The following is a 21,224-nucleotide window of genomic DNA, read 5'->3' as shown; positions in this document are numbered from 1 at the left end:
GCTGTATGGACTCTAACAAAGAAGAGGTAAATACACCGCAAGTCATAGAACTTGCACGCGACGGTCAGTTTGATGCATAAACTTGTAAAATCCGTGTTTTTAGTCATCTAACTTGTCTTTCCATTCATATACGGTGCTTTCTACCGTATCATGTGCACGCAAAAAAAAACATGGCAGGGGCCCACTATCAGGGGATGAGGCAGTGGGTAATTTGCGTGCACTGTTATTTTTCAAAAAGCACCCTTGCATTTTATTTATTTATGCACAAAATCCTCAAATAAAATGAAAAGTGCTAGAGCAGCAGCAGGATTCAAACACACGCCCCGCTAACTTAGATAGCCACTTGACCTCCTTACTATTGACGTTTATAGAGCACAATTAGCTTTATATAAGATAAACCATACGAGTTAAAGTAGAAACCAAACGAGAAAAGGGCAAAGCACCGGTTCTAACCTATGACCACATAAGCTCGCCACGTGTGCGAGCGCCAACCATCTGGCCACATTGACATTTAAATAGATAAACACAATTTCTCTTATGTATTATTTCTTTCTATTTAAGAAAATTACTTATATTCTCGATAAACTTTTTGGACAAATTAACTAGATTTTGTTTGAATTCAAGTAATTTTAAATTTAAAAATCTAGATAGGAAATATAGTGCAGACTGAGTGTACATATTTTTTGGACAAACCAACAAACATTTTGTATGAATTCGAGTAATGTTAATTTAAAAATGTAGATAAAACAAAGTATAGTGCAGAATGAGTGTACGTATTTTTTGCACAAACCAACAAACATTTTGTATGAATTCGAGTAATTTTAAATTAAAAATGTAGATAAAACAAAATATAGTGCAGAATGAGTGTACGTATTTTTTGCACAAACCAACAAACATTTTGTATGAATTCGAGTAATTTTAAATTAAAAATGTAGATAAAACAAAATATAGTGCAAAATGAATGTAATTTTTTAATTCAAATAATTTTAAATTTCAAAATCTATATTAAATAAATCATAGGTGAAAATGAATGTATGTAAATTTTCGGACAAAACAACTAATTTTTTGATTGAATTTGAATAATCTAGCTAAAATAAAATAAAGTTCATAATGAATATACGTAAATTTCTTTCAGACAAATAAACGTAATTTATTATGAATTCAAAAATCTAGCTGAAAGAAATTATATGTGAAGAAGAATGTACATCTTTTTTTGGACAAATCATCTAATTTTTTGTTTGAATTCAAATAATTTAAAATTTGAAAATAAGATAAAAGTAAATCTAGTGCCCAATGAATGTACATATTTTTTGGGGCAAATCAGCAAAATTTTGTTTGAATTCAAATAATTTTAAATTTGAAAATCTAGATAAAAGAAAATATGGGTCAGAATGAATGTACATATTTTTTGGGGGACAAATCAACTAATTTTTATTTGAATTTGAATAATCTATATAAAAGAAATATAGTTAACAATGAATGTATGGAAATTTCTTTCAAAGAAATCAACGAAAAGAAATATAGCTAGACAAAAGAATATATAGTGCAGAATGAATGTACCTAATTATTTTTCAAACAAATTATCAGAAAAATTGTTTCAATCCGAATAATTTTAAATTTGAAAATCTAGAGAAATGAAAATATATTCAGAATGTGCACCTTTTATTTTAGAGGTGATATACCTTAGTAGTCCAAATGAAATACCAAGTACGATCAATTGCGGTGGATAGGTCGCTAGCTCCATTCCAATTGGTCCTTGATTAGAACTCGCTCGTCCCATTTTTTCCAGCCCAATATATTTACAACTTACATTGACCGTAGGACCCAGGCACCCAGCGGACAATTATTGTTGGAGTGCTTTTGCAAAAAGTAAAAAAGAACGAGTGTGTTTCCGAAAAAATCATCACGTGCACTAGCCACTGACAATGGGCCCAATATATTTACAACGTACACTGACGGTTGGACCCAGCGGGCAACTATTGTTGGATTGCTTTTATAAAAAGTAAAAAGAATGAGGGTGTTTATGAAAAAAAACGCCGGCCATTGGTGTGCCATGTAGGCAGCGAATACACCTGCGTACGGAAAATGTGACCGTATTTACACGCCCGCACAAGTTAGATGACCAGAAACATGTATTTTACAAGTTTATGCACCAAACTGACCGTCGCACCCAAGTTCTAAGACTTCTAGTGTATTTACCTCGACAAAGAATGTCATTTATTCTGTTAAGTCTTTCTATAGACATTTGATTGAAAATGGGGTTAAATATCCACATTTATTTATGTGGAAAGTTAAAATGCCACCTGGGGTGAAAGTTTTCATGTGGCTAACTCTCAGGAATAGTCTTCTTACTAAAGATAACTTGCTCCGCAGAGGTTGGAGAGGTGATAATAAGTGCCTCTTTTGTAGAAGGGACGAAACTATTAATCATCTTTTCTTTACCTGCTCGGTTGCGCGTTTATTCTGAAATGTACTAAAATGTGCTATCAACCTCACTGGTGTGCCTGATAACATAGACTCTCTGGTTGGGGATTGGGTGAGAAAATTTAATGAAGTAGAGAGAAATTTGATGATGGTAGGGATCTCTGCAATTTGCTGGACCCTATGAAAATTACGTAATGGTGTTATTTTCTGGTACTCCCTTCGTTTTAATTACGAAATTCTGGACGAGTATTTTAGAACGGAGAGTAATAGAAATCGAAGAGTAAGCTCTCTTTTATCAAAAATAAATAAATAAATACTGATATTGACGATGAACCCCTTCCAAAATATTTAAATAAGAAAAAGCGACTAAAACACACGGAACTGCCATATCCCCCGTCTTATCTCACTCCCAAACCCCCACTCATCTACACTTCTATCCACACCGTCGAGCTGCGCACGCGCGCGCCCTCCGCTCCACCGCCATGGCGTCCATCACCCTCCTCTCCCTCGCTCCAGCCGCGACCTTCCTCCACCTCCCGGCCTCCACCGCCTCCTCCTCCCCCCACTTCGCCGCCATTCCCCGCTCCCTCGCCGGCCGCCGGGCCCTCCTCCTCCGCGCGCGCGCGCCCCGCCGCGTCACCGTCGTCTGCAGCGCCGCGGCGGCGGCCGAGGCCTCGGAGGCGGAGCCCGTGGAGAAGTTCCGGCTCGACAACCTGAGCCCGCAGAAGGGGGCGCGGCGGAAGCCGAAGCGGAAGGGGCGCGGTATCTCCGCGGGGCAGGGCGCCAGCTGCGGGTTCGGTATGCGCGGGCAGAAGTCGCGCTCCGGGCCCGGCGTCCGCCGAGGGTTCGAGGGCGGGCAAATGCCGCTCTACCGCCGTCTTCCCAAGCTCCGCGGAATCGCCGGCGGTGGGTCACCTCGCCTCTACACTCTACATTGTTCATATATAGCCATAATGTGCCCAATTGGCTTGCAAAACGCACAAGTGACCGTGCTTGGGGAACGGGCGTGATTGCGCAGTAACCTGAGCTACTTCTGCCCTGCCTTTTTCAGGAATGCATATCGGGTTGCCAAAGTACGTGCCGTTCAATTTGAGGGACATAGTGCAGGGTGGGTTCAAGGATGGCGATGAGATTTCCTTGGAGTCCTTGAAATCGAGGGGCTTGATCAATCCATCCGGCAGGGAAAGAAAGCTTCCACTCAAGGTACAACCTATCATGATTTACATGGTTATCTCTACTGAAACCTAAGTGTCCTCTCATTTGAATGTTTAGTTTAGCTCAACTTCTCGCCCTGTGTAACTTGATTGATCTTTCTGTATCCTAGCTGTTGTTCCACAGCTAAGATAAGGTTTTGCGCACGAGGCTAAGGGGCATAACTTGGAGTTGTGGTTGCTCTAAGCAATATTTATTCCTATCTAGGTTGTAACAGTTAGTTGACATCATCTTTTCTTAAGATGTAATAAGAAATTCTTACTGGAATTAGTAGATATTCCCCTAACTAAGTAGGTTCCGTAACACAGCACAGCAATTGCAAACTAAACCTAGAACAGTTGTCAATACTAATTTTGTAATGTGGAGTGCTATTGGTTTTGTCCTTAGTTCCTTATGACATATCTTGTCCTGCTGGAGTGCTGGTAACAGTTGATGTTACTTCTTAACTTTGGTAGGGTTATGTTGCATTCAAGAGCTTTATTAGTATATCCTTGTTAGGGAAAAGAGAGATTGGTTAATCAATGACCAAATTTGTACAGTTATGCACACAAAACGAAGAGATACAAGCAGGAACTTGATTATCCCAAACACCACACCCCGCTTGTCGCAAGTTGCGTGAGCTCATGAGCGACCTTATTAGCATCTCTCGTAACCTTTGCACCTGGTTCCCAGGTAGAAGTTGCGTCATATTAGCATCGACGACAATGATCAGCATACTCCAACAGTCCAACTTGCCTTATCTGTAGTCCAGCTGATGTGGGTGTTAACTACCAACATAGAATCAGATTTGAGAATCCGGGTTTTGATTATCCAGAGAAAATCCTTCCATATATTTTACAATAAATTACGCTTACCAGCAGCCAAACGGCCACTCCCATCTTTCTTAGTTTCAGCAGATAGCGGTGAGCCAACTTATAAGCACTTGTGACTGGAAAAACACCCATTTTAATCGTAGAGCCAGGTAATTGAGTATTGTTTGAATATTTATCATTTACTGGTATCTGGATCTTTAAAATTTCCTGGGCATCATGAGGATAAAAGGTTTGTTGTCTCAGTTCAACATCCCAATAGCATGCTTGCAGAAAACAGTACTCCCTCCATCCCATAATGTAAGACATTTTTTTGACACTACACTAGTGTTAAAAAACGTCCTATATTACGGGACGGAGGGAGTAATTTTGAATAACAGCTTCATGTGAGCCTATTTATCTTTGTGTCAGGGCTCTCCTTACATTTGTCCTATAGACAAAACAGTTTCAGGAATAACTATACATTTGTGTCTCTGCACCAAAAAAATGGATTTCATCTGCTACTTGTGAGTGCCATTTTGTATGGTTTGTGTATGACTGTATGTTGATGTCCTGTTCGCCCAATATGTAGATTTTGGGAGATGGTGATCTATCAGTCAAGTTGAACATCAAGGCTGGGGCATTCTCCTCCGCGGCCAAGGAGAAACTTGAGGCAGCTGGCTGTACTTTAACAGTGTTGCCCAAGCGGAAGAAATGGCTACCAGCAGCTTATGTGAAGAACCAAGCTCGTGCTGAAGAGTACTTTAGCAAGAAAAAAGGCGGCGCTGTTGAATCTGATGAAGCCACCACATAGAGTTCATACACACTGTACTTCTCTACCCTTCTCTTTAGCATATGTTCATTGCACCCATCTCATTTCAGAATTACCATGTAAGATGGATTTTGTCTTTATGTGATAAGCAAGTATATTGTGCCCTTTTTTTTTAGTAAAATGTTACCATGCCACTTTTATGTGGTGTTTCTTAAAACAAATAGCAGCTTTCACAATTCACCACGTAAACGGGCATCGTAAAACAAAGCCTTATGTTTTAGAATTTTGGCTCTTAACACAAAGCTCAGTAGTCACACACTGCACCAGGTTTTAGGAATCATTGGTTAATGTTACAAAAAGAAAAGATCATGTGCCACTTGCATCAGATATTATAACTTCTGAAATATATATCCATGTACCAGCACTTGGCTCAATGAGATACAGATTTTTTTTTGAACCGGGCATAACCCCTTTCCATTACTCGCATAACGGAAATACAATAGTCTGACCAATGAGATACAGATCTGACGATGATTTATATGTCAGTTATTATCTTGCCAACTTCCTTTTTACACTTGAGGCTAAAACCTGATGTGGCAAGATCGTGCAAGGAGAAACACTGTGAATAATGTAGGGTGTCTATGTTCATGTTCATCTATGGGGTAATTTGGGTTATCTTTGAAATCGCCATCTCAGCGTCTTCATTAATGACCTAATGTGTACCTGTGGGCTTCTTAATTGTGCGTGCACTCCCTTTCATTATTCCTGACCAGTGGAGGGCGTGCACATATGGTGCACTGTTCTCCAATGACAGGAATCTGCAATTATTATTATACAAAGGTGCAACTCATCCTATACACGCATAACAACTGTCCTGTGAACAGAGCATTTCAACAGAGCTCATCCTAAGGTTGCGTGTTTGAAGGAGTTTGATTAGACAGCTCAAGGTATATGCTCAATGTCTTATATTTCTTTACAGAGGGAGTACGTTGCTAAGTACAAACACTTTTACATGATAATTCTTCGTACCACCTTAGGGGCTCTGGAGTTAACGCCGACTCTGCAAAATATGAGGAATTTCTCTTTTGACTTGATCTGGTAGTATGGACAGTACATTTCCCCTAGAAACTGTAGGCTGAACTTTAATGTTCCCTCGGTGTTCATCAGTGGGTGACCCATCCATTCCAGTTGGTGTTCCTATACAAACACTACTGTTTTTCTATGATTGCTCAAACATAAATGCCCGCCAAGGAGTGCTTCCCCGTCCTGTAACTTGTCCTATTAGGACATTACATTATGTGCATGCCCATGATTATAGTGCTCATGATCTGTAATCTATAAGATGTTCTGGATATCTCGCATACAGACTGAAATGAGTGAACAAACCCACTAACGTGTCTATATACATCTGATTCAGAAAAAGTTAGAACAATTTGTGAACCAAGGGAGTATCATTTATTTATTTTTGCATTGGTGAGAACTATCCTGTTCTCTTGATCCCTCCTGACATTGTCACTTCTATTTTGAACTGGCTTATTGTATATCATTTCAATTGTTTATATGCTCACTGAATTTCCTGGTAAACATTTCTCTTACAATTCCATTCCACCCCAGCATTAACAGTCTATGGATGTATTAATTTTAAAAGCAAAGCTGATAGAAGCACTTCCTATTTTAGATGGACATATAACTAGCTCATTTAAATCCAAATCATATAACTAGCTCTCTATCATGTTGGTTTCGTATGAACGTTGTGTGGCAACATTTTGGAATGGTCATATGTAGATGGTCAATCTTGAGTTGTTTAATGCCACATTGACAAACTAGTTAAGCAACGCGCTAACACATTCACTAAGTATCTGAGGTCTAATATCACTGCCAAGTATTTTTTGAACAATAATACACAGGTCTAGATGCCTCGTCATCGACATTTTAAATTTTTTCCTAGAAATACCCTCGAAACGTCTGGATTGACCCGTGGACGGAAACGTGATGGAACAACAATCTCTTACTCTCCAAGCAAAGTTGCCAAATCAAAATTTAGAGACACAGATGGTGTTGCAAAGTTAACTCATGGATAGTGAGATCACAGTGTTGTTACACTTGTGCGCATTTATGCTCATATAGCAAGGTTTCTTCTGAGCGCATGCAGCAAGTTGTTCCTCCCCTTGTGAGCGCTTTCAGAGAGAGAGAAAAAAGGAGGATGTTTCATGCTAAGTACCAGCGAGAAAATTCCCCAGCTAAAGAGAGATGGATCGGGTATCCTGCTCATGTATTTTCCATGTGAGAAGACTGAGCAGAACATTCTCTGCTCCGCCGAGCAAAATTCGTGGCGAAAAGTTAGCTGCTCAAGTCAGAACACACTCCAGAACTCCACTTCTTGCGTATGTTCAGAGATTACAGGTTGCTAAACGACATATAATACCTTTTTTTCAGCCGCAGAAGTAGAAATGGGCTTCACGGTTGGTCAGACAGTGGGGGGTGGCCAGGGTGGTCCATGGACCACCCTAGAATTTCCCCATAGCTTGTACTCCCTCCGACCATCCTAGAATTTCCCCATAGCTTGTACTCCCTCCGGTCCTTTTTACTCTGCACATTGGATTTGCCGAAAGTCAAACTTTGCTAAGTTTGACCAAATTTATATTAGAAATTATTAGCACCTATAATATCTAATAAATATAATATGAAAATATATTCCAAGATGAATCTAATGATATTGGTGTTGTTATGTGAATGTCTATAATTTTTTATATAAACTTGGTCAAAGTTGGATGAGATTGACTTCGGACAAACCTAATATGCAGAGTAAAAAAGACCAGAGGAAGTATATAATGCAGTAAAAAAATATTTCTTTAAAAATAAATAATCTTATGTAAATATTTCTATCAATGGACCACACTGGCATATTGCGCTGGCTACGCCACTGTGGTCAGGGACTGTCAGTCGTTGCTTCGGCCTCTCAATTTTATGGAGGTTCAGAAAGTTGCTGGTAAATATGCTCTTGCACAAAATCACTTTCATGTTTTCTTTTGCATAAATGCGGCACGAAACGAACTGACTGCTAGTTCAGTGTTGATAAGACAAGCATAGGGTGTTGAGAGTTGAGACACAGACACGGTACTTCGACTGCTGAGGAAATTGCCTGATTTTTTTTTTAAAAAATTGCATAGGCAGGCAATTCTGTCGATCTCGCCAAGTATTATTGCATGAAAATGCACGCAAGTATTATCTTGCCCAGCGTCCACCTCATCGACACTGGAATCTCAAGCCCTGAAGACAAAAGATGGCAACGAAAGCAGAGACTGTAGCCCAGCCCAGCGGATGGGATCTCATGTCTAGACGCCTGGCTGGCAGCACAGGAGCGCAACGACAAGGAGACCTTTTGGTAAGAGCAAGGACCAAAGTCACCAAACAAACAAAGGGGCGAGCAGTCGTACTCACTCGTACGTGCCCCAAGTCTGAACCGATAACGGATGGAGCAATAAATTCCATCCGCGCTGGGGGCCCTTGATCAGCCCTGTTCCCACTTCCACGGCGGCCTCCCCCACAGCAAAGCAGCAAAAGCGTCCCAGCTCAAAAAAAAAAAAGCAGCAAAAGCGACGCCAACGACGACGATCGCCATTTAACTCGGCGGCCCCTTCCGCGGCAGCAGGCGAAAGCGTGGCAGCCCAGTGAAAAGGCCAGCCCAGGCTCGTCTCGGCGCAACCAACACCCACCCACCCGCCGCCAGCCAACGCATTTAACGCCTCCCAACCGCGACCACAGCCCAGACCGAGCTGTGCCCCCCGTCCCACGCAACGCCGTCCCGAACAAACACCCCCTTTCCGTCGCGTCACGCACGCACACACACCGCCCCTCCACCGCCGCCGCGACGGCCATGGCGCCGTCGGCCGCGCTCGCCGGCCGGCGCCTACCCCCCCCCCCCCCCCCCCCCCCCCCTCGTCCCGTCTGATCGATCGTGCTGTCAATGGCTCTGAATTCAGGTACGCGGACGTGGGCAGACATATTACGTAGTGGGGCGAGCCCGTGGCCGGCTGGATCATCACATGGCCGGCCACGGCGTACTGACTTCCAGCCGTATCGTCATCAGCAGATTGCCTCCCCGCCATAAATGCGGCGCCAGCCCCGTCCGTGTTCCTTTGCTTTGCGTGCTCCGGCAGGCAGGCAGGCAGGCAGGCGGTAGAACTGAAGCAGGGGCGCGGCTTCGATTGACTGATTGATTGGCTCTCCCAAAACCCCGAAGCCTCCCTTCTCCCATTCGACGGAAGCGTCCGTCCGGGCAAACTTGTCGGCGCTGCAACTCAGCTGCATTCACTGCTAATCACATACTCCTCCTTCAACAACAGAGCAGCAGTACGTGCAAAGGAGCCAGCCTTTTTTTTTTCGAAACGGAGGCAAAAGATTTGCCTCATCCATTAAATAAGAGGAGAATAGAGTTTAGAGTTTTTACAAGCGCCCTTGCAACACGGCATGGCAATTACTCTCGTACAACAAAACACCTAGTTTCTTAGCACCTGCCGTAACCCATAATTTTGCCTCAAGCACGATATTTTGGAGCAGAATAGGCGGCGGCGCGCTCTTGTTACAAAACACCCGCGCGTTTCTCTCGTTCCAAATAGTCCAAGAGACGAGCATGGTGAGGGAGGCCATCGCTCGTCTATTGGGGTTTCGTATGTCGGTCCTTTTATCTCACCATTGCATGAGGAAATCCTCAAGGTGCCAATTGGAGGTGTCCATGTGCACAAGACCAAACTTGTCAATGACCGATCGCCAGAGCCTAATGGAGAAGCGGCACTTGACGAAGAGGTGGATGCCCGATTCTTGCTCACATTTGCAAAGAGGGCAAAGCCCACAGTTATCCCAACCACGCCGCACCAACCGGTCGGCGGTCCAGTTCCGGTCTTGCAAGGTCAACCAGGCGAAGAATTTAACCTTAGGGGGGACCCAAGCTCTCCAAACATGTGGTGAATGGGCGAGTGCGTCGGGCCAAGGAATTGCGCCTTATAAGCTGTGGACGCCGAGTACTGCCCATCATCAGCATGTTTCCAAACAATGTCGTCCTCAACGTGATCGTCAAGATGGAAGTCATGCACAAGTGCCCAAAGCGAGAAAAGTTTCCGGATGTGTGCGGCGGAGACAATAGTGGCATGCTTGATGTGGGTCATCCAAGCGGTCCCTCGCAGGGCCTGGCGAAGCGTCGATCTCTTCCTTTTTGAGGCTTGAAAAATAAGAGGGGCAATATCCTTGGGCTTGCGGCCAAGCAACCACGGGGAGTCCCAGAACGGTGTTTTTGCACCATTGCCAACGATGATTGTGGTGGAGGCATAGAAGAAATCCATATCTTCGTCGGTGCACGGGTTGCCCAAGCCAACCCAAAGCTTGGTAGGCTCCTTCCATTCGTACCATGGCCACCTTAGTCGCAAGGCCCGAGCAAACTTGTCGGTGTTGAGGATGCCCAGACCTCCATAGATCGTAGGCCTGCAGACCATGTCCCAATTGACCTTACATTTTGCGTCGGTCGTCTTGTCCGGCCCTGACCAGAGGAAGGCCCTCTCAATCTTGTTGATATTATGAAGTGTGCCCTGTGGCACGATGAGAGATGTGATGGAGAAGACCGCTTGAGAGGTGATGACCGATCTGACAAGGGTAGTGCGCCCAATAGTTGTGATGCTTTGTCCCTCCCAAGTTACTAATTTTCCGGCCGCCTTGTCTTCAAGATACTGGAAGTCGGCCTTCCGAAGTTGTCGTACTGAGAGCGGGAGGCCCAAATATTTGATTGGGAAAGCGGCGCGGGTCGCCGGAATGCTACTCAGAATATGCTCCAGAGGAAGGTGGCTGCATCGAATGGGCACAACCGAGCTCTTGCGGAAGTTGGTGCAGAGTCCCGTCACTTATCAATGTCCTGCTTGATTGGGGCCATGAAGATGGCCGCGTCGTCCGCATAGAGGGAGGTTCTCATCATGACGCCGCGGCCGCGGATCCTATGGATGATGCCCTTGTGAGTTGCGATGTCGAGGATATGTTGAAGGGGGTCAATTGCAAGGACGAACAGTAGAGGTGAAATTGGGTCCCCTTGACGAAACCCGCGGCCGTGCTTGATCGGGGGGCCCGGAAGCCCATTGAGGAGAACGCACGAAGAGGAAGATGAGAGTAGAGCGGCGATCCAATTCCGGAATTTGCAAGGGAACCCCTTGCATTGTAATAAGTTGAGGATGTATTCCCATTTGACCGAGTCGAAAACTTTTCTAATGTCAAGCTTGAAGAGGAGGGCTGAAGTCTTGCGCTTGTGCAACCGTCTTGCAAAATTGCGCACATACATGAAGTTGTCATGGATACTCCTCTTCTTTATGAAAGCACTTTGGGCATTGGAGACGAGAACGTCCATGTGAGGGGCAAGCCGCAGGGAAAGAATCTTGGCAATAATCTTGGCCATGGCATGGACAAGACTAATAGGCCTATAGTCAGAGACTCCCTCCGCCCCCTCCTTCTTGGGCAAAAGCACCACATTGGCCGAGTTGAGCCATTGCAAGTGGGATGTGTGGAGCGAGTCAAAGCTCTGGATGACCCGCATGAGATCATGCTTAATAATTTCCCAACAACGTTTGAAGAAGATGCCCGTGAAGCCATCCGGCCCGGGAGCCTTGTCCCCCGGCATTGCTTTTATGGCCGCCAAAACCTCATCCTCAGTGATGGGATCACCGAGATCATCCAAGTCATGCGACTGGATATTAAGCTCATCCCAATTAAGGTCAACGCAGCTCGTGCTTGCTCTGCCCATGACCTCGGCAAAGTGGTTATGGATGATGTCCTCTTTTTGCTTATGGTCGGTGACCCAGCCTTGTGCGTTTTTTATCCTATGGATGTGATTTTTCCTTCTCCTAGCGTTGATGCGGCGGTGGAAAAATTTTGTGTTAGCATCCCCATCCTTCAGGTTCGCAATCCTAGCGCATTGGCTCTTTCTTGCCCTCTCTAGAACCGCAAGACTGATCACGCGCCTCTTAAGCCTAGAGCGTAGGTCAAGCTCCTCCGGGGATAGCAGTCGCTCCTCTTGCGCAATGTCCAGGCGGAGGATGATGATGTTGGCTGCATGGAGCTGCACCTTGGCCTTGGAGAAGATACGCTTGCTCCACTGAGCAAGGCGGAGCGCCGTTTTTTTGAGCTTATGGTGGAGGACCTGGTACGGTTCAAAATGACTCACCCTCTCCGCCCAAGCATCAAGAACGACCTCGTGAAATCCGGGCAAAGATACCCAGAAATTCTCAAATCTGAATGTACGCGGGCGCCTAGGGCCCTTGTCATCAGCGAGCAACAGAGGGCAATGGTCAGAGAGGGAAGACGACAGGGCATGTAACAAGTGATTGTTGTGAGTGGTGTCCCACTCGGCATTGCAGAAGAAGGAATCAAGCTTGCACAATGTGGGATTGGCACGTTCGTTGCTCCAAGTGAAGCGTCTGTTCTGGAGGTGGATTTCCTTGAGTTCACAGGAATGAAGCGTCGACCGGAAGCGGTTAATTCTGCTCGTGTTGACGTTCCTCTTGTTCTTATCCCTGGCTCGGTAAATTTGGTTAAAGTCCCCGGCAACCAACCAAGCCACATCCGTAGGTGGTTTGTGGTTGAGCAACTCCGCAAAAAAAGCATCTTTGCACGAGGAATCAGTGGGGCCATAGACCGAAGTGAGCTTGAAGCAGGAGCCAGAAGCACGTATACAGAACGTGGCAGAAATACAGTATGCAGAGGTGACAAAGTCGGAAGCATCAAGTAGATTCTCATCCCATAGCAATAGGATACCGCCCCTAGTTCCGTTCGCCGGACGCTGGGCAAAGCCACCCAGTCTGTTTCCCCCAAGTGACGCAACGATGAACTTGTCGACAACACTCAACTTAGTCTCCTGAAGACAGACAAGCTGGCAGGAGGAGTCGGCAAGCGTTGCTTTAACAGTAGCTCTTCGGTCTGGGCAATTAAGCCCCCGCACATTCCAGCTAATTGTGTTTATCGGTTGTACTGTCATTGGAAAGTAAGGTGGCCCTGAGGTTTGGATGAAGCCCATGATAGGGGCACACACATGCATGAACAAGATGGAAGCATGGACTAGCACAAGGCCAAATGGACGAAACCACGTACATAGTTGCACTAACATGAGCTATTGCCCTTGAACTGGTACAAACCACGTACAGAGTTGTAGTTCTTCCACAAACAGAGCTATTGCCCTTGAACTGGAACAGACCCTTACAAAACAACAGATGTTGCACTAACATGAGGAACAACGCACCCAGCAGCAGCTACTACAAGATCTAAACCTCAGGCGTTCACATCCAGCGAGCCCGCGGCAACATCTGCTCCCACAGTGTCGAGTACCCCTGCTCCACCATGCTCGATCAGAGCATCTTCCACTGCTGTAACAGCCCCATTGTCTAGCTCAAAGAACTCTCTCATGGCCACAATTACATCAGGAGGAAGCTGCTCTTTGAACTTTACAGCGAAGGCATCCAGGGTGGCAGTGGTGACGTCCTGCCCGTTCTTGATGATGCCCAGGCTGCGGCCAATAAACTGCTCAGCCGCCTGTGCCGCCGACGTCGTTGCTGCGAGGACAACAGGGCGCCTGATCCTCTGCAGGGAGAGGCCACCCACCTTGGAGATCTTCACGCCAGCGAGAGTTTTCCGGCGGGCTGTCGGCTTCCTGGGTGGTGTTGAAGCAGGGGAAGGAGGGAGATCCGGAGCACACATCAACAGCGTAGGCTGGCGAGCACAGAACAACGGCTCCGGGAGAGCCACCCCCAGGCTTGGCACAAGCAGTTCAGCAAGCCCCGCCGGCAACACATCATCATCTGCACGTTTACGAGCCCATGGAGAGGTCGGGGTTCGCTGCAGGGGGCCACTGCTGAGGAGGGGTGGTGTAGGAGATGCCTCAAAGCCGGGAGGGCGTACTGGCGAAACGTGGAGGAGGGGGCTCAACATGGAGACCGACGAGCAAAGCTCAATGAGTGCTGGACTCCTCTCTTGAATGGCCTCTGTAGCAGCCCTAGCCTCGTCACGCTTGGAGGGGGTGGTGAGCGGAGCACGGACGTGGGGGAGAGGGGCAGCGAAGCCGGAGGAGTGCGGGCGTCCCTTGAGTCCCGCCTGGCACTGCCAGGGCGCGCGTGCCTAGACGGGCTGCGACCACGAGCCTCCACAGGAGCAGCCAGAGCCATGGCCGGAGGGGCTCGACCCATCTCTAGGGCGCTAGCCTCGGGGTCGCAGTCGGCGCCGGAGCCCAAGAGGATAGGGGTGCCGGCCGGCAGGGGCGCCGGCGATGCAGCACGCCTACGGCCGTCGCGGTTGCCGCGGTGGTCAACCCTGCTTCTCCTGTCTTGGCCATGCCGCTGATCATCGCGAGGCGCACGGGAATGGCTCCTGTGGGGACGTGCACCGCTGTCTTGACCTCCCCTGGACGCGTCGCGCCCGTCGCGGCGACAACCGCGGTCACCATCTTCACCTCGGTCGCGCCGATCCTGACGCACGGGACGGGAGACGCGCTCACGCCTGTCGCGAGCTTTGGCCTCGCCATCCACGATGTTGTAGCGCCATGTGAATGGCTTGGAGACCAGCCTGCCCGAGGAGGGATCCTCATGGATGTCGAGGTGTACGAGGACCCGATGCTCGAGTCCTTTCCTACCGTAGATCGGAGCACCCCCGTTGCGAGCGGGAAGGGTGACCCAGCTCACTCGCGGGACCTTGCTAAGGCAGGGCGTCCATGCCCAGAGGCCCGGGACCTGGGTGTCCGTCTTCAACTTGGACGCGGGTTCGATGTAGTCGAGGGAGCACCCGGAGCCGACAGCGTTGGCGACGGCGAGCTCATCCCAGGCATAGAGGGGGAGGCCCTCGAGGCATAGGCGAACGTGTTGGCCGAGGTCGACGTGCTCCGCGTGCGCCTCAAGCCGCCACGCCCGCAGCTGTAGCTTGGTGTCCCCGAACGGCAGCACACGACGGGAGGCGGCCAGCTCGGCGTGATGCTTGTGGATGAACCACACGAGATACTTCTCAGGGTGGTGGAGGACGACGACCACATCAGGTTGCAGCGCCCCGAGCCTGTCAGCGAGGAACGCGGCCATCTCATTGGTGGAGACTTGGCGGTCCCGGTCGAACCAGGCGACGACGGCGTTGGACTCCAGGAGGGCCATCTCTAGCTGCATGGCGGGGGTGTCGTGGATGGTGGCGGACACCTCCGGGCGGACGGAGTGGTCGCCAGCCCAGGCCGAGGTCGCAACAGCGGAGGCCATCGCAGCCGGCGGGGACGGGGACTGGTCGGCCTTCTACAGGATCCGAGGCGGCGGAGGGGGTGGCGTTGTGCACTGCCTAGGCGCGCCGGGACGCAGATGAGGGCGCGGGGCGTGGAAGCAGTCGCGCGCCCAATGGCCCGAGCGAAAGCAGCGCCTGCAGGTGACGGGGTTTCGGCAGTCGACGACCCGGTGTCGGTGGCCAAGGCAGTGGAAGCAGAGCCCCTTTATCCACGCAGGGGGAGGAGCGCGCGCAGTGAATGCCCCAGCTGGCTTGGCCGGCGAGCGTGGCCGCCGTGATTTGACCTCAACCCATGGCGCGGTCTTCTCAACCTCGAGCCCCGCGGCCGCCGCGCCGCGCGGCCTTGATTGCTCAGCGGCATCCTGCACTGGCGCAGGCTGAAAGCAAGCGAGCCATCCCGCGGCAGAGCCTCCATTAAGATCCCTGGCGTCCGACGAGATGGCGGTACAGGCAGCCCCAGCCGCATTGAAGCCGGTAGGTGGGGAAGCAGCGTTGGCGAGCAGGCCGGGAGGGGTTTCCAGCACCACCTGCACCTCATCAGCAGGGAGACGCGGTCGACCCGGGGGAGGAGGCGGAGGCGTGTCGAAGTTCAGATCTGGATCGGGCACACCAGGAGCACCGGGGACGAGGCCTGCGAAGCAGGGAACTCCCAGAGGAGCTGCTGGGACGGGCGGTGGAGGCCGGCTAGGAGGGCAGCGGGAAGGGAGTGAGGTGTGGCCGACGACGCCGGAGCGAGCGTCGCCGGTATGGGCCGGTGGAGCGGTGGTGGGTTGGGAGCGGGCATGGTGGAGTACCTATATTGCACACTCGTAACGGAACGAGAGTGAAGTGTTCCTGGAGCCAGCCTTTGATGGCAGGCAGGAAGGAAAAGCATCTCTGTCAGAGAAAAGAAATTCCTCCGAAGAAGCAAGGGAGCTCATTGTGCAGATGGATTTCTGTCTTTTCGTAATGTCTTGTGTGGATCATGAGTTTTCTTCAAATTATACGACCATGAAATTCATGAGTAACTGGTGGTTGCACTTACAGAATACTTGCAGAGAAGTATACTACTCCCTCTGTGAACTAATATAGGATTGTTTAGATTACTGATCTAAACGATCCTATATTAGTTTACAGAGGGAGTAGCATTCAACAATATGCGTAAGAACTGAAAACCTCTAATGACACGACACCAAACAATACACACTGGCAGTTACATCATCATCTACTAACCTACAAGCAATACCGAGAAAGAAGTGCATGCATGTATGCGGGAAGAAGTCATGCATGAAGAAGGTTTACACAACCGAAGGGAATTTGATTGACAAAGCCCCCAGTGCCAATGTAAGTATCCCTTTCACCGCAGTGGAAATCCGTGACACGAACAGTTTAACAACCACGCACGCCCACGTTAGCGTCCTCCAATTCAACATAAATATACGGGTAGCCGACTAATCTCCCTGTGAATGATGAATGATCCCCTCCTTGTGTGACGCATCCCACGAGTATCCATGTAATTCCATTTATGGCGACGAAAAATAGAAAAAGGAAAAGGAAGAAAGAGAGCAAAGGAGAGAAAGAGATTGGTTTAATTTGGTCGGGACCCCCACAGAGCTCCAGGTTTCGGGGGACACGTACGTGCAGGGTAATGGCACGGCCGGCGGCGGCGAGCTGAGCTCCTCACAGCTTGACGACGTCCGGGATGTGGACGGGGTAGCGCTGGATGCAGTCCTCCCAGGGCCCGTCGGTGGGCGTCTTGACGGTGCGGAGGCACTTCCAGACGGCGCTGTTGCACTTGAAGCCGCTGCCGAAGCCGATCTGCCACACGCGGTCGCCCTTGCGCATGCGGCCCTTGGCCTCGATGTAGGCGAGCTCGTACCAGAGCGAGCTGCTGGAGGTGTTGCCGAACCGGTGCAGCGTCATCCGCGACGCCTCCACGTGCCGCGGCGACAGCTCCAGGTTCTTCTGCAGCTCGTCGATGACGGCGCGGCCGCCGGCGTGGATGCAGAAGTGCTCGAACGCCAGCTTGAAGTCCGGGATGTAGGGCTTCCACTTGCTGTTGACCACCTTGCGCCCCACCAGGCGGAAGAAGAAGAGCAGCTGCTCCGACATGGGCAGCACCAGCGGGCCCATGGTGGTGATGTTGGACTTGAGCGCCTCGCCGGCGATGGCCATGAGCTCCTTGGACAGCGAGATGCCCGAGTGCCCCTCGTCGTCCTCCTCCTCGTACACGCACCGGTACGCGCGGTCGTCCGCGCCCTTGTGCGTGCGCACCACGTGCACCAGCCTGTACTTGGCGCGCCGCGCCTCCCGCCGCCGGTTCGACAGCAGGATCGCCGCCGCGCCCATCCGGAACAGGCAGTTGGGCAGCAGCATGTCCCGCCGGCTCCCGTGGTAGAAGTTGGGCGTGATGATCTCCGTCGAGATCACCAGCGCGTTCGAGTTGGGATGCACCTGTGAGATCACATGATCAGATCCATACCCATATCGCAAGCTAGCTGGTGATCGAATCAATGGGTTTATTAGTACTTACCTGGAGCATGTCGCGCGCGAGGTCGATGGAGATGAGGCCGGCGCTGCAGCCCATGCCGGAGAGGTTGAAGCTGCGGATGTTGCTGCGGAGCTTGTACTTGTTGATGATCATGGCGGAGAGGGAGGGCGTCGGGGAGAAGAGGCTGCAGTTGACGACGAGGATGTCGATGTCCTTGGGCTTGAGCCCCGTGCGGCGGACGAGGTCGTCGATGGCGTTGAAGATGACGAGCTGCGCCTCGGCGCGGGAGGCCTCCATGCTGGGGTTGGGCGGGATGTAGTGGTTGGCCGGCGGGAGGCAGGTCTCCTCCCCGAGCCCCGAGCGCTCGAGGATGCGGGTCTGGAAGCGGAGGCTCCTGTCGTTGTTGGAGATGAGCTTGATGTGCTCCATGAAGGTGGTGAAGGGCACCCGGAAGCTGGGCGAGGGCTTGTAGCAGCAGTAGTCGACGAGGAAGACGGGCCTGGGGCGCGACATGAAGTAGACGGTGGCGACGAAGACGACGAGGAAGGCGGAGCAGAGGATGTGCACGAGGTCGAGGTGGAGGGCGCGCCAGAGCGCGAGCAGCTCGCCGGGGCCGAGGCGCGCCAGCTCGATCGCCGTGGCCGCCATGACCGGCACCAGCAGCAGCGCCAGGAAGTGGTTCACCAGGTACTGGTACCCCAGCTTCACGTACTTGAGCCTCACCGACCCGGCGAAGCCGCTCCCCAGCGCGCTCGGCATGACCGGTCCGTCGATCGGTGCTACTTAGGGGCGAGTCTAGCCCGGCCCGCGCCCGCACGTCACGGCTCGCGCTCTGGCTCCGTCCCGCACGCCGCGCGCCACTGGCAGACCGGCCTGCCTGCCTGCTTCTGCGGCGCACCGCTGGGTTGGTGCTGCGCGCACGGACACGTCTCCGGGTGCTGGCTGGGTGTGGGGTTGGGGTTGGGGTTGGAGTGCGACGAGGTGAGGTGAGATGCCGGGGCTGCGGTTGCGGTTGCGGAGGAGGTGGTGGCGTGGCGGGGTTTAATAGAGTGGCGGGGCGGAGGGGAGGGCCGGGGCAGATGGGCAGTTTAAATGAGGAGACTGGCTACCGCCACCAACCGGAGCGTGAGCTCGCCTTGGCTGGCCACTCGGGGCGCCTGCTTCTTCGCGCTCACACACGGGCACGGGACCTTGCGCTGCCTGCGTGCGACTACAGTCTTCCTCGTCGTGCACCGGGATCGCTTTCTCCGGCATCCGCGCCGTTCCCATCGGCCTTCTGCTCAGCAGGGTGACGGTTAACGCCAATGCTCCTGAAATTTTACAGTTGTTGTTAGATGCACATTATTTGTCGTAGTACAAACTGTGCCTGTGATCATTATTAGTCGCACGGCGGAGCAGTACTTACATGGCCTGCTTGCCTGATACTATCCCTTTGAGCTGCAGACAGTTGAGCTCCAATCACTTGCTTCGGCATGATATACTGATTAAATAGGACGGGAAAGTGACCGAAAAAAGGGTACACCGGCGCACGGTCATGCTTGCATCTGAATAATCGCGCTGGTTAACCAACCTAAGGATATAAACCGGACGTATAATTTACAACTCATGCTGTCATGTTGCTGCTGCTGCCCTATCCTGTATCTGACGAACAAACCCAGAGACTCACAGGGGCGGTTAGTTCAACAGACGTACCAACGCCTGATCGAGGTGAGCCAAGCACACGTCGTCCGGCGGCAACAGTCACATCCAACTCCAAATTCTGAATGGGACGTCGAAACCCCTGCATTCCCCCTTTTTCACATCGTTCAGGATCAGAGGCAGTGCACCGTTCCTGGTAATTTTTTTCCCTCGACGACTACGGCCAGGCACACGTACAATAATTGGACTGACCAATCGTCTCCCTCCCTTGCACCCGCGACTTGTTGTTACCGAGTCGAGCTCTCCACACACACACAGCGACACCTGTCCATGGCCACATGTGCAAATTACTCCTCTGTTGGTCCCTTGTGCTTGCACAATTAAGGCACTCCTGCAGCAGGGTCGCTGCCCCGTCATAAAGCCCCTGCGAGACCCGCTCTGCAACGACTGAAACGGTACTACCTCCGTTTCAGTTTTCTCCCATTCGTCTGGAGAAAATCGGGTTTCGTTGGGTTTGGAGATCAGGAGACGCGACGCTGGCAGCCTGTTTTGGAGGAAAAAGGCGCCAGTTTTTGGTGGAGGCTGAATCGCTGTCTTCTGGTAATGGTAGCGGTAGGCACGGGCACCAGCATTGTGCACTCGGTACGGCCTCCGTTGAGCAACCAATTCAGTGGCCGTGGATGGAGTACTGGTGTACAGTAGGCCATCACATTACACCTGCGACCTTGGTTAATGATTCAGAGGACAAACTCTGACGGTACAGTGGCACAGCAGCAGCAGCTCCAGCTGGACTGGACTGCATTGGATTGGATTGGATTGGGTGCTATGCTGCCCGATCTTTGAACGGCCAGAGCTGCAATTGCCCGGCGTGGCAGTGCTGCCCTGATGCCATATTTTCTGGCGACCGGAAGCAGTGAATGTGGTTCAGACTTGAGACCCGAGATCGCGCCGTGGTGGGTGAGAGAGAGGAAGGAGATGTAACTGCAGGCGGGCACCCGACGATCCCAGAGAGGAGGGCAGTAAAGCCTCGACGCCAAATCTGTTTCGCACGTCCGCCACATATGCAGTGACCTAAGCGGATCCAATTTAAAGCCCCTCCCCTGCCACCGGCGCAGCAGGCAGCCGCGCAGACTGTGCAAGTGGTGAGTGAAAGTAAAGGGGCCATCTCCCAATCTCCCGGAGTCGAAAGGACCGTGGCGAAAACATTTTGTCTCCAGGGAAATTGCACCGTGGTCCTTTTCGCTTAGTACGTGCAGCGGCGTTAAACATCTGCGTGCGAGGATCGGGCCAATGAACATGTAGTGGTGAGCTTATCCCACATAATCTAAACATGTAGTGCCAGCTAGTTAAACAAATGACAGTTCATCCTAACTACTACTCCCTCCGTTTCAAAATCTAATGCGCATAGTTTCTAACACACGTACCAATGAGTGTGCTGGCATTAAATTTTGGACAAGAAAGCCCCCACTCCATCTCTCTCACGCCTGGTCCAAGTAGTACTAGTACTACTAGTACCGATTAGTACTCCAGCCATGCGTTGCCGACGCTAGTCTCCGGTGCCGTCGTCGTCAGGCGGCGCCTCCTCCGGCGTCGACGTTTGTCAGGCGGCTCCTCTTTTTTCTTACTCCTCCCCATCTTCTTCCTC

The 21,224-nt window shown here is 50.5% G+C and overlaps 2 protein-coding genes and 1 pseudogene across 2 annotated transcripts; 1 reads left to right on the top strand and 2 right to left on the bottom strand.

Annotated features, from left to right (window-relative positions):
• The first annotated feature begins 2,834 nt into the window (after positions 1 to 2,834).
• RPL15 (ribosomal protein L15) lies at positions 2,835 to 5,377 on the top strand. The gene is made up of 3 exons (XM_048716065.2): positions 2,835 to 3,330; positions 3,476 to 3,627; positions 5,017 to 5,377. The coding sequence occupies exons 1-3, from the start codon at positions 2,907 to 2,909 to the stop codon at positions 5,236 to 5,238; spliced, it is 798 nt and encodes a 265-aa protein (XP_048572022.1). The 5' UTR covers positions 2,835 to 2,906; the 3' UTR covers positions 5,239 to 5,377.
• A 7,983-nt stretch (positions 5,378 to 13,360) lies between these two features.
• On the bottom strand, positions 13,361 to 16,391 carry LOC147976365 (uncharacterized; annotated as a pseudogene).
• Positions 16,392 to 16,612: 221 nt separating this feature from the next.
• On the bottom strand, positions 16,613 to 18,962 carry LOC125552489 (3-ketoacyl-CoA synthase 6). Its single transcript, XM_048716064.2, has 2 exons — positions 17,984 to 18,962; positions 16,613 to 17,904 (listed from the first exon to the last, which is right to left on the bottom strand). The coding sequence occupies exons 1-2, from the start codon at positions 18,698 to 18,700 to the stop codon at positions 17,131 to 17,133; spliced, it is 1,491 nt and encodes a 496-aa protein (XP_048572021.1). The 5' UTR covers positions 18,701 to 18,962; the 3' UTR covers positions 16,613 to 17,130.
• Positions 18,963 to 21,224: the final 2,262 nt, after the last annotated feature.

Source organism: Triticum urartu, chromosome 4A, assembly GCF_056163025.1.
Source record: "Triticum urartu cultivar PI428250 chromosome 4A, HENAU_Tu73, whole genome shotgun sequence".
NCBI lineage: Eukaryota > Viridiplantae > Streptophyta > Magnoliopsida > Poales > Poaceae > Triticum > Triticum urartu.
Note: the sequence above shows the minus strand (reverse complement) of the source record. Positions and strands in the feature narration are given on the sequence as shown.